Source organism: Styela clava, chromosome 3, assembly GCF_964204865.1.
Source record: "Styela clava chromosome 3, kaStyClav1.hap1.2, whole genome shotgun sequence".
Taxonomy (NCBI): Eukaryota; Metazoa; Chordata; class Ascidiacea; order Stolidobranchia; family Styelidae; genus Styela; species Styela clava.
Window position 1 is genome coordinate 20,976,170 of NC_135252.1, and position 12,496 is coordinate 20,988,665.

The following is a 12,496-nucleotide window of genomic DNA, read 5'->3' on the forward strand; positions in this document are numbered from 1 at the left end:
TTTCAATTGCACCTTTTGATCTTAAACTTCGCTATTGTCATCTCAAACTATAATGCACATCAGAAAGCAAGTTAATATCAGTTTGTTAACCTAATAATTTATGATTTCTTTAGGAGTCGTAGCCACATTTTTACTCTACACAAAACTCTGCTGATATGCTATTTTTGAAAAATTGCTGCCCAAGTTAGTGTTAGCGATGGGGTTGATCTAAGATCTTTACCTATGGTGCCAGAATTCAGTTCTCAAACTTTTAGTGTTATGGAGCCTGCGAAGAGGTTGACTATTATTTACGAAGTCCGGCACTAAAATTTATGAAAATTATCTATTGGCCTTGTTGCCCCATTTAGACACTACCATTGTCAAACATCTATCTTGTCCACAAATTTACAATTTTGTATTTATACAGATCTTCGGACGAAGAGGAAAGACTGAAATTTGCCTCGGTATGCATGACTGGAGACACTATTTTGAACAGTGGGGAGGGGGCTTTTCAGAGATGTGTCAATAAAAACACAAAGTTGACAAATCACAATCGATTAACCACTTCTGGTGATTCTAACCATAATGTTAAGCCTAAGAAGAAAAAAAGGAAGAAATCAGAAGTAACTACATGACAGTCATGAACTTGCTGACAAATAAAAAGGTCAATAGTACTGGTACTATTAGCAGAAACTGAGAAAGCACACAAGCTCTGTATCCATCTGTCATGAATTGTTATATGTCCAGCCGACATTTGAAAAAAAGGGAGTCTGCTGGAAATGACAATGGAATAAGGGCTCATCGTGCTGGATTCTGTTTAAAATTTTTGTCAGTCAACCCATATTCAAAGAAATAATACTGAGACAATCGGTGGTGTGGTGCATGGTGCTAAGCCCGCCACTGCACCTCTGATTACCCTGCGTGGGTTCGCTTTTCGTGGATCGCATATACTCCTTGTCGCAGTGAGGTGGTTCATTCCTCCACCATCAAGTTCATGCATCTGGAAGAAATAACTGGCCAACTAATCCCATACCCAACATGGACTAGAGGCCGTTGTTCGCCATTCGTCTTATTGACTTTCCTCTCTCACAGGGTAATCAATATGTAAATCCCATTCTAAATATTTGTTAAAAGAAGGATGTCTGGCATTTTGCTGATAATGTAATTGAGACTGAACAAGAAGATTATGGGCATCAGTAATATTGGTAATTTTTCGTTCACTCCTTGCAAAATATTTTGATAAACTAAGATCGGATTATAAGCATAACTTGCTAATTGCTCCTCATTGTTAAAGTTAAAGTTTCATTCCAACCCGAGTGACTGTGGCACCATAGTTAAGTTATTACCAATTTCACGGATACACTTTTTAATTATAAATAAATCATATCAAGTCCCGCTACGATGGTAGGGAAAGATTTCAGATCAAATTATATGGTATATGTTTATTAAAACTAAATTCATATCACAGAAAACAAGATAATAGGTAGAATTAAAAATTTATGACAGTAACTCTTTGCGCAGATCCTAGATTAATCGAATATGAAGAAACACTCTTTTGTTAAGGTGTGGAACAGTTCCCAATCAACATATATACACGCTGGTGGCAAGAAGAAAATTTGAAGATCAGTTAAGATGTTGATAACAAATAAATGTGTATAGGTTGAATTGGATCCCACAAGTTTACCTTCAAAACTCTGAACGAGCTTGGACTTCTAGGTTAAGACACTTTTCTGAAGGGCACGGACAACATATGCCTTTAAAAAACTTTTGCAAAGGTTATTCCTTGTTAGATGAATAGCTGTTTAACAACCCTGTATATGATTGAAGTTTTAGCATTCAAAGACATTTTCGGATGCCTGCTAAGGGTTCTTGAAGTCAAGGCTTATGGGCGTGTCATATTGGTTTTTGTAATCCTAAAAAATAATAAAATTGGAAGTGCAACTGAACTGGCCCCCAGAATTGTGAACAATAGTTATATGGAGAGATGGACGCTTCAGAAGTGTGTGTACCAATATGGAGGGAACTAATTTTGTTCTCATATTATACAACAAGTTGTGTAAAGGGACTGAAACCTATGGGCAAAGGGGATATTCACTTGGCTAACACAGGCAGTCGCCGAACACGTAATAGAACTAAAATAAAGAAAAATCAGAATAAAATTATGGCCTAATCCTAACCTAATACACACTGTGGGAGTACCACTGAATTTAATACAAGAATTAGATTTTGAAATATCAGATATTCTGATTTTTTTGAAAAATAATTGATTTATAATTTAAATACTGCATTTATTCAATTACGCCAACATGACCACTGTCAGTTGTCACATGAAGTTCAGAGTGTTGTACGACCAACGTACGTGTCAGTCAGGTTCTTGGATGCATTTTTCAACAACTTTCTTGATATTTGGATTTTCCATTGCAGCACTGGTTCTTTCTTTATCATTGATTTGTTTATTGACTGAAAATAAGAAATTTATGAATTGGATGATAATTCACAACGCTATAGTAAGCCGAGAAATTCTCAAGGAAATTTGATCAGAGCCTGGTCACTCAGAACATATCATCCAATCCAGGGAGAGGTTCTCAAACTTTTAGTGTTTTGGATCCTGTTGATTATTATTTACGGAGCCCCTCAATATATTTATAAAAATCATCTATTGGCCTCGTTGCCTAATTTAGACGCTACCGTTATCAAGTCTTAGTAATGCTGTTATTGCTTCTTTGAACAGTTATTAACAGTTCTTCGCGGAGCTTCAGGTTTCTCTCAAAGAGCCCTTTGAGAACATATAATCTAATTCATCTACAAGCGATATATTATGAATTATCTGTTCATCCATAAAGTTTTTGTGCAAAAGTACTGCTTCCAACCTTATGAATGATTGAGAGAACAATTGATTAGAGAGAAAGTCGATAAGACCGCTTAATAATCATATGGCGAACTATGGCTTCTCATCTGGTTATTGATCCATGTCCATATGGAAATAGGTATTTGTTAATATGCATGGTCTTCATGGTGGAACCAACCAGCGGTTACGTTAACCACCTGATGTCTCAAAGAGTCCAGAAATCCTCCGGTACATAAAGATTTGCCGCAGTGTGTTTGGGGTTCTTAACTCTTAGCATAATGGGCCAACTGTTGTTCAAAAGCACTGTGTCAAATAAGCACCATGCTTCAGCTAACACAAAAGTGTGGACCCAGCAGTTAGGCAGCCTGATGTATGGTTATTACTTATCGATTTTAATCGGTAAACATGTTGATAAGTATCTGTCTGTTAGATGCACGCGATATCTCACGAAAGCGAGATTGAATCTGCTCCAGATTTTGCATGTGCATTCATATTGATTTTGGATGAATTATGTCGTATAATTAGCGAGATATTAATTAATTAATGATGGAACACCAGGTGTTACTATGGAGTAAGAGCGCTGTTTTGGGGGATCCCCTAACTTTCGATCGATAAGTCTTCGGTCTCTGACCGATATTCTCATTTGCCGTTTGTTCAAGTTGTATTAGTTACTTTTGTGCATACTGAATCGTAGCAGTAAAAGCCTCTTATTTTGGGTGCAAACATTGTGTGATGTTTCGGGGAAAGCTTAGCAAGTTAGGGAACTTTGCAGATGGGGGCGAAACACTACACATATAAGCACAGTATAAAAAATTGTACTGCTCCTCGAGAATTCACTTACTTTCGTCACGAGTGTTGTGTGTGCCTTCAGCAACATTGATAGATATTTTATGATTGGTTGGAAGATTTCTCTCTAATTTAACTCTCATGCATAGTCCAATAAGTGTAGCAAGTGAACAATGGGGAATCGTAGGTCTGCAATATTGAATATTAATGCTGTTAAGATTGTTCATTCAGGATGCTGCATCACCAGTTCAGTAAGTGTCAGGAATATGCTTGCATGCAAGGATGGTTAACTTATATGCGAGAGGATGGACTCCTCACCGTCAAAGGGCGGTTCATGTAACTACTGGTCAGTTACAGCTTACTCCACCATCAAGTCCATGCTTCCGACAACAAATAAATGGCTAAGTGATTCCATACCCGACATGGTCTGGTAACCGGACAACTGTGGGTCGCCATATGATTAAGCAGTCCTATCGACTTTCCTCTAGCCACACATAATTCTTCCTAGCTTAACATCTTATTAGAAAGAAGGTCACCATGTTTCCTGACTTATATTCTCACCTAATACACAATGAACCGTCAGAGGATCAAAAAGTGATGCAATGACAAGCTTTTTCTAAACTCTAAGCATGACGCACACCCCAGCATTAATAAGGTAAGAATCCATTTTAAACTCTGTTATGTTTTAAGGCACAGGACACAAAAAAAAACTTAAAAGTACTTCATGCCCACAGCCCCACATCATCTTGTGACATTGAATATAAGTGAAAACCAAGATGAAATTCTCACAAAACGAACGTGGAAGCATTGCGATATTACACACCAGGGCGCTCCAGAAGTGGAGGTAACTAATATTATTCGCCCATTTTATATCAAGTTGTGTAAAGGAACTGAAATCAGGGGCTTTATTTACTTGTCTAAAACAGACAGTCTCCGAACTCGTAAAAGAACTAAAATAATCGGAATAAAAATATGGCCTAACCCTAACATGGTACACACACTACTGGATTACCCACACCAGTGACATATACGCAAGGGCAGTGAAAATACAAAACAGCTATAATGAAAATGACTAACCCCAATAGCAAGAATAATACAAGAACTATACTGACTTATAATCAACTTCGACGAAGTATCGTTCTTGATCAGCATCTGTTTCTACTCTGATACCTTCTTCATACACAATATCTAAATCTTCTAAAGTTCCAGGTTTTTCAGGATCTTTTATTGTTCGCAGAAGATCTATAACAAAGGTGACAATTAGTAATCCCAGAGTTTTCATTGAAAAAGGGTTCCAATTAACATTAACTGGTGGAAAAATGGGTACTCATGTAGTATGTGAACCAAGATGGCGGACTCTGGAACGTAGTATATGTACTGGGTCAGACCATAATTTCAAGTACAAATACTGCAGGAGTCATTTGGCTAGTCCTTGAACTCGTAATAGAACTAAAATGAGGAAAATTAGAATAAAATTATGGCCTAACTCTAACCTGGTACATATACTACGTTTCGGTGTCTGCCATCTTGGTTCACATACTACGGGAGCACTGAAAAATGATGAATACAACATCGGTATACTATTTTTTTTTTTTTGAAAGAACTTTCTTAGAGTAAAGTCATGTTCACTCGTTTAGAAATAAAGAAGATTGATTTCTAAACGAATTTAACATCGACCACTAAAGGCCTGGGAACTACAAGAATAAAAAAAAATTTACTAGAATCATTGCTCGAAGCTGTAGTCAAAATTTTTTAACACATAGAATTGGCAGTCAAAATTCTTCTTAACATCGAATCGACGATTTACTTCAGCCTGGAGCTTGTAAATTTTGTCAGACCTTACAGCCCTGGCATAAACGACTAACAGTTGACATTTTTCATACCATATATTGTCCCTTTGTGTGTGTCAATGTCCAAATCCATTGTTGTATTTACAAAACTACGACACAAAAAGTGTAGCTGTTTTTTAAAGATATACAAATTATCATGAAACAAAAATATATCAAATTCATTAATGTATAATTTTACCAAACAAAAACCAATATGACAAAGGTTATTCTTTTATAACAGACAGTTATAATCTAGCAAGAATTTAAACCAATTAAGGTACCACCTATACATTATAATAAATATCTGAAAAATTCAATACAGTTTATCTTATTATTTCACATTTTATAGGTGTTGTCAAATAATGATAAAAATTGGTGAAACTAACATTAATCGTTTATGTGCACAGAAATGATACTTTAACTTTCCTTTTTCACAGTTCAGCTTTAACAAAGTCAATTTTTTTTTAATTGCTCTTGAGTCAGATTCGGAGTATATGCTCTGAGCTTATGAGAGACTACTTCCAACGTAGTGACATAAAATTTCATGAATCAGCATTTTTGCTAGTGGATGTTTCCGCACTTTCTTTTTGTTTGTTATAATAATAAAGTGCATATCCCAGGAGAGAAAAAGTCATGAAGAAAGAAGCATACTCGAAAAAATATCCATATTTAAAAACGCTTCCAAGCATGAGATGTTTTACTTCAGCATCAGCCTCTTGCTTTTTCTCAAGAGTTTTAAAAGTCAGTTGATCGGGAACATCTTTCATATTTTCAAACTTCCCAACAAAAACAAGAATCATTTTATCTACTCTTGTTAATTTTCGAACTTTTTTTTTATTTTGATGAATTTCTTTTTTTCTCTCTAAATAAATTTCACTTTCAGTCTTTCTTTTGTCTACGACTTCTTGTTCTTCAATTTCAACAACATCATTATCTCCTATTGCCGGTCGAAACACTTTTCTTGTATATGTTTTCTCCGCATAGTTGCATGCTGGTATTGACTTTGCCAGCCAGTTTTTCTGATTTAACAAATGTTTTTCGACAAAAACTAGGCGTTCTAGTAACAAAGCCCTCCTGGTTGCAGTTCGTAATAAATTCATTTCATTGCTTAATAAAAATCTGTTATGAAAACAATGGAATTTTATTTCAATCCTTGCAGCCTTGTCTATGACATGTTGCACAGAGATGTGGCAAATGAGGAGAGATAGTGATTTATTTCAAATACCCTTAAAGTAGGCTACACATTGCAATTAAAAACAATAAAACTTTGGCAGCCAAGATCGCAAGTTCGACCAACCCTTAAAAAAAGAGTAGGATTTGTAACAAGTCTGCAGGTGTGGGATATCGAATTCCCGTTTAGTCATTCACCATCACATACCAGCATACCGGTACCAAACTCAAGTGATAAAACATACAGTATCACAGAGAAGAATGTCACACAAATTTCAAATAAAACAGCTGTCCTTTATAAACATGCCTCCATGAAGACCAAATCATGTAAATAATTGATAAAAACAAAACTGATACCATTGGTTGGGTAGAATAGGATTTACATATTTATCCCGGGGGGGTCGTCTGGTTACCAGTCTAGGCGGGGTATGGGATTAGTTAACCAGTTATCTTCAAGGTAAAGGGTAAGATTTAATTAAACTATCTTATGAAAAATTTATTCTGCATTCTGACGCACTTGGGCGTCACAGTCTCCCGTAATGTACAGGTACTAGGCTACTAATTACTACAAAAACACAACCGCCAAGGTCGCTGCCTGTCAAACCGTAGTAGTATATATTCACGGTCAAACTTGCAGTTGATAAATTAGCCAGTCAGCATTGTCAAAAACAAGACTTATCACGTGATCATTCTTGCTGATTCATAACAGTGTTCGAAATTCACCCCAACAGAAACGAGCTTGTTTTTATATATCGGTAGAATGCTTGAAAAGTCTATAAACTTAAATAATAGTACTATTTCTTATAATTTTTTCGTGTGTCTTCCATGACGTCCAGCAGACTACGTCATCAAAAATTACGCCATCGCGATGTCACAATTACGTAAGTAATCTTGTGTAAGTAAAGAGGCGATCACTCGTCAATGCAAAACAAAAAGTGTACAAACAAATTCATTCGCGCATTCGAAATCTCTCTTTTCGGGATTATGTCGCAAAGCTTAAAATAAATATGAGCAAACTGGCATACATATGTGAATTTAAATAAACAGTGGCAGGGACGTAGCGTTTTGATGGACCTTTCTACCCACATGAAGGTTTGTTACTGCTGGCTAGCGCTTTCCTTTCCCCCGGGATAAACAATAAAACCGCATCCTTTCCCACTCTATAAATATAGACGGAAGAAGTATACTTGCAATGTACCATTTTTTATTATTAAGCGTTGAGGAAAGCACGGTAGGATAGGATTTACATATTTATCCCGGGGGAGAGAAAAGTCGATAAGACGGCTTAGTCATATGGCGAACCACGGCCTCTCGTCCGGTTACCAGTCCAGGTCGGGCATGGGATTAATTAGCCAGTTATTTTGTTTCGGAAGCATGTATCCGATGGTGAAGGAAGCCGTAACCGACCAGCGGTTACGTGAACCACCCTACGGCGGCGAGGAGTCCTGCAATCCTCTCGCACATGATCATCCCCGCATGTGATTCGAACCTGTGAACCCACGAAGGTAATCAGGGATGCCGGGGCGAACGTATTCCCAACGCTTAGCACGATGCGCCACACCGCCGAGCCCAGTAGACCTGTAGACACTTTTACGATTTCACTCGAAACGAAGATTAGCTGGAATGGGCTTATTAATACAAATATATAGTCTATTATAGTACCACATATAAGACAATCATTTATTTTACATCAATCGATAGGCGAGGAACAGTTGGGTCGAATTTAACTAATGCTGGGCCCTATGCAAAAGGGATTAGACGGGGCCTAGTCTAGGTAGACATGATCATAATTAAGATTTTGTACTAGAAAATGGATTCGTATTTACATCTATTACCTTTGAACTAAGTAGGCCTACTAAATCACGATTAGCTTGACGAGTCTTGCGTGTACAGAATAAACATGCTGACCCGTATGTGATTATATAATAATAATAGCTTAATTAAATTTAATAACTCTCTCACAGACTTTGCGCGGTGCCCGCGTAAGTTGCGTGGTCTAAAACCGTCGCTGAGGAATAGTACCATTCTCATTCGTCAAGCGTTCCATATTTTCGCCTCGATGAAGGCCGTAGACAAGCAGGTGCGGGCCTATTGAATTATACACGGCAAAAGGGTGTAGTATAGTACTACACTTACATTTTTGCTTTTGTCCAATACGCGAAAATAGTACCAAACTTGTGTCATAAAGTGTTGTGGTTTTTTTTTCAGAACAATGCTCCGGGCAGGCAGTTGCGGGTTTAATTAAATATCTATACCGATAGGCGTAACATTGGGCCTACACCATCGGATGTTATAAGTTTTACACACAATACACTACAGCATTAAGGCAATAAAGTAGGCGAGATTGATGATGGGTTGGTACATTTCACTGAAAACGCGGTTTGTTACTAACCGATAGGGCTAATTAATTAATTTAAAATGATTGAACAGTGAAAAATCTCAATTATACTTCTTATTGGCGCGGCGGTGTGGCTCAACGGGCTAAGCGTTAGGAATACGCTCGCCACCGCACCTCTAATTACTCGCAGGTTCGAATCCCATGCAGGGATGGTTATGTGCGAGAGGATTGCTGGACTCCTCGCCGTCGTTGGGTGGTTCACGTAACCGCTGGTCGGTTACGGCTTCCTCCACCACCAAGTCCATGCTTCCGAAAACAAACAATACAGTAAAAACTAATCCCATACCCGACTTGGAATGGTAACCGGACGAGAGGCCGTGGTTCGCCATATGGATAAGCCGTCTTATCGGCTTTCCTCTCCCCCGGGATAAATATGTAAATCCTATCCTATTTTTAATTAGATATTGATTAATATGTTTACCATTATGTAAGGTGTAAGCCATGCTTCAACCCTGCCGAGGCTTACGAGGCTCGAGGTTGGAAGATAATGAACTAGTTGTATTACTAGATTTAGGGAGACGGATATTTGGTGCTCCCGATCCCGAAGTATGTGAACCAAGATGACGGACATCGGAACGTAGTATGTGTACCAGGTTAAGGTCAGGCCAGAATTTTATTCCAATTTTCCTTATTTCAGTTATATTACGAGATCGGGGACTAGCCAAGTGACTCCCGTAGTATGTGTACCTGAAATTATTTTCTAACCCTAACCTGATACACATACTACGTTCCGGTGTCCGCCATCTTGGTTACCATACATCGGGAGTACCAGATATTTAGCATATTTTCACAAGAGTCGAAGCCGGGGTCGTATTTTCAATCTCACTGGAGTCGGGGAGTCAAATTCTGAATTTCCCGGGGTTGCAATCGCTGCATTTGAATGATAATGAAACAACTGGAAATTAAACTCAAAACTTACAGCGTGCTAAGTTTAACATTCTATTAAAAAAGTTGTGGACGCCAATGTATCCAATGTCAAATTTCAATTTTCCGGAGTTCGGGACTTGAGTCGGAGTCAAATCTTTTTACAACACGGGGTCGAAATCTAGATTCGGAGCCTGTTCGTTTTCAACTCGAAATCGCGAGTCGGTTGCAAATTCGCGCCGGCTGCACAGCTCTGGGCAGATTAACGTTTTATAAAAATCGTTTTTATGGTGCATATTTTTTATTAATTTTTTTTATAATTCTGGTTTGGAATGAAAGAAAAAATTGTCACGCCAAGCCAACTTACATGTGCTACTATGCCTAGGGTTACCATATTTTTGTGACTTCAAATCGGGACGCCTCAAATGACAACGACCCCTTATCTGTGATTTTGTAACTTCACATTTTCCGATTTTACTACATAGGCATACATTCCTACATTTAAAGCTGTCTCGGCTGTCTTTATTGACCATTTTGTTATCGAAATTTCATGCGCATATTCTCTTTCCAAATATCGGGTTCAGTTCGAAAAATAGGAAGGAATTGACGTTAACGATACCGGTACAAATAGATCGAATTTAGACTAATTAGTATTGGTTTTACACGCGATACGTCTGCCATCAATGGGAATTAGCGGGAAACGATTGCATTCACATTCAGTAAGTAGCTAGCGCTGCGCTACACAGAAACAACAGTAACGAGAACATGTTTGTGTATTATGCTGGAAAAGCGGGACTTTTAGCTAACTTATCGGGACGGCGGGACAAAACGCTAAAAAGCGGGACTGTCCCGCCTAAAGCGGGACGTAGGGTAAGCCTAACTATGCCTTATTTTATACACGTGGCGCATCGTGCTAAGCGTCCGGAATATTTGTCAACGCACCTCTGATCACCCTACACCTGGGGTCGGCAACTAATCCGGCCCGCGACGCTTCACTGAATTATAGCGACAAAACAGCGGTTTCGACGATGAATTGATTTTATAATCTACGTTTGAGGAGTAGATTATATTCTTTACATAACAAAATTTATTGTTGGATACGTTTAGACTAAATTATATATATTATAACCTAAAAATTTAGTGAACAGCTACTCGTTTAATCAGCCTATGCGAAAAAATTCACTTCAATATTTGGAAGTACCTATGCGTGCGAACAATCATTTTCTAAAATGAACATTACAAAGAACAAGCATAGAACTAGAATTAGTGATGCCCATGTAGAAAATGTTCTAAACTTGGCTTCATTCGGTGTACCACTGATTTCAAAAAGCGTGATGCAACAACAGGACAAATTAAATGTCATTTGTAAGAGGATAAGTTGAGTTCACGAATTGTCGCAGTCTTTCCGCGCTGTTCCGTTTTTAACTTCTAAAAAATATGTGCGGTTCGCCAAGACTTGCAACCCTTAATTTTGACCCGCCAGCGACGAAAGGTTTCCGACCACCGCCCTACGCGGTTCGAATCCCGTGTTAGAGGATTGCTGGGATCCTCGTCGTTGTAGGATGATTCATGTAATCGCTGGCTGGTTACGGCTTCCTCCACCTTTAAGCCATTTACCTGAAAACAAATAACTGGCTAACTAATCCTATACCCGACATGATCTATATGTTTAAGCCGCCTAATCAGATTTTCTCTCCCCAGTAGTACGCTATATGATTAAGCTGTTTAATCGTCTTTCATCTCCCCGTGGGATAAACATGTGAATCCTATCGAACTATGCAATATATAACGTTCGCGGCGCGTCGGTGTGGCTCAACGGGCTAAGCGTTAGGAATGCGCTCGCCACCGCATCTCTAATTACTCTGCGTGGGTTCGCAGGTTCGAATCCCATGCAGAGATGGTTATGTGCGAGAGGATTGCTGGACTCCTCGCCGTCGTTGGGTGGTTCACGTAACCGCTGGTCGGTTACGGCTTCCTCCACCATCAAGTCCATGCTTCCGAAAACAAATAACTAACTAATCCCATACCCGACTTGGAATGGTGGCCGGACGAGAGGCCGTGGTTCGACATATGGATAAGCCGTCTTATCGGCTTTCCTCTCCCCCGGGATAAATGTGTAAATTCTATCCTATCCTATCCTTTATGCCACATATATGATGGATAGCATACCTTACTACAAACACATCCACATAAAAATAAAAAATAAAGATATTAAAAGTCTTATATTGAATATTGAATTACCCTACAGTCTACACCGTACCTGTTGAATTATTTTATTGGACACGTAGTGGACATAACGATCGTTTCAATATTATGTTGTTGTTGGACACGTAGTGGACATAACGATCGTTTCAATATTATGTTGTTGTTGTTCTTGTTATCCTTGTTGTTGTTCTTGTTCTTTGACACGTTTTTAAAAAGTCGCTTTTCTCTTCGAATACTGGACCAATTGCTTTGAAATTTTCAGTGGTTGAAGATAAAATTTTTCTCCAGAAGGCTATTACTTTTTTTTTCGCTATGACGTCATCAAAATTATTGCCATTGGGTGGCGCTACGTGTCCATATATTTGAGCATAGCTCTCTTGTTGTTGTTGTTCTTGTTCTTGTTCTTGTTCTTTGACA

At 38.4% G+C, this 12,496-nt stretch overlaps 3 protein-coding genes across 4 annotated transcripts in view; 1 reads left to right on the forward strand and 2 right to left on the reverse strand.

The window, feature by feature from the left end:
* LOC120343543 (uncharacterized) overlaps window positions 1-2,466 on the forward strand; it is a 218,506-nt gene extending 216,040 nt beyond the window's left edge. The window contains exons 4-5 of one of the 2 annotated variants that reach the window (XR_013474942.1): window positions 407-1,184; window positions 1,543-2,466. Coding sequence is in view for 1 of the 2 variants with exons in the window: in XM_078111289.1 (XP_077967415.1) it covers window positions 407-614 (208 nt within the window). In the remaining variant the exon portion in view is untranslated. Of the gene's footprint in view, window positions 1-406 lie in introns of both variants that reach the window. The other variant, XM_078111289.1, reaches the window with a different exon arrangement.
* LOC120343546 (cytosolic iron-sulfur assembly component 2A-like) lies at window positions 1,403-5,674 on the reverse strand. Its single transcript, XM_039412754.2, has 4 exons — window positions 5,497-5,674; window positions 4,726-4,855; window positions 3,669-3,802; window positions 1,403-2,439 (listed from the first exon to the last, which is right to left on the reverse strand). Exons 1-4 carry the CDS (start codon window positions 5,534-5,536, stop codon window positions 2,342-2,344), a joined length of 402 nt encoding a protein of 133 aa, XP_039268688.1. The 5' UTR covers window positions 5,537-5,674; the 3' UTR covers window positions 1,403-2,341.
* Window positions 5,675-5,745: 71 nt separating this feature from the next.
* On the reverse strand, window positions 5,746-6,561 carry LOC144421077 (uncharacterized). The gene has a single exon (XM_078111290.1). It carries the CDS (start codon window positions 6,540-6,542, stop codon window positions 5,985-5,987), a length of 558 nt encoding a protein of 185 aa, XP_077967416.1. The 5' UTR covers window positions 6,543-6,561; the 3' UTR covers window positions 5,746-5,984.
* Between the last annotated feature and the right edge of the window lie 5,935 nt (window positions 6,562-12,496).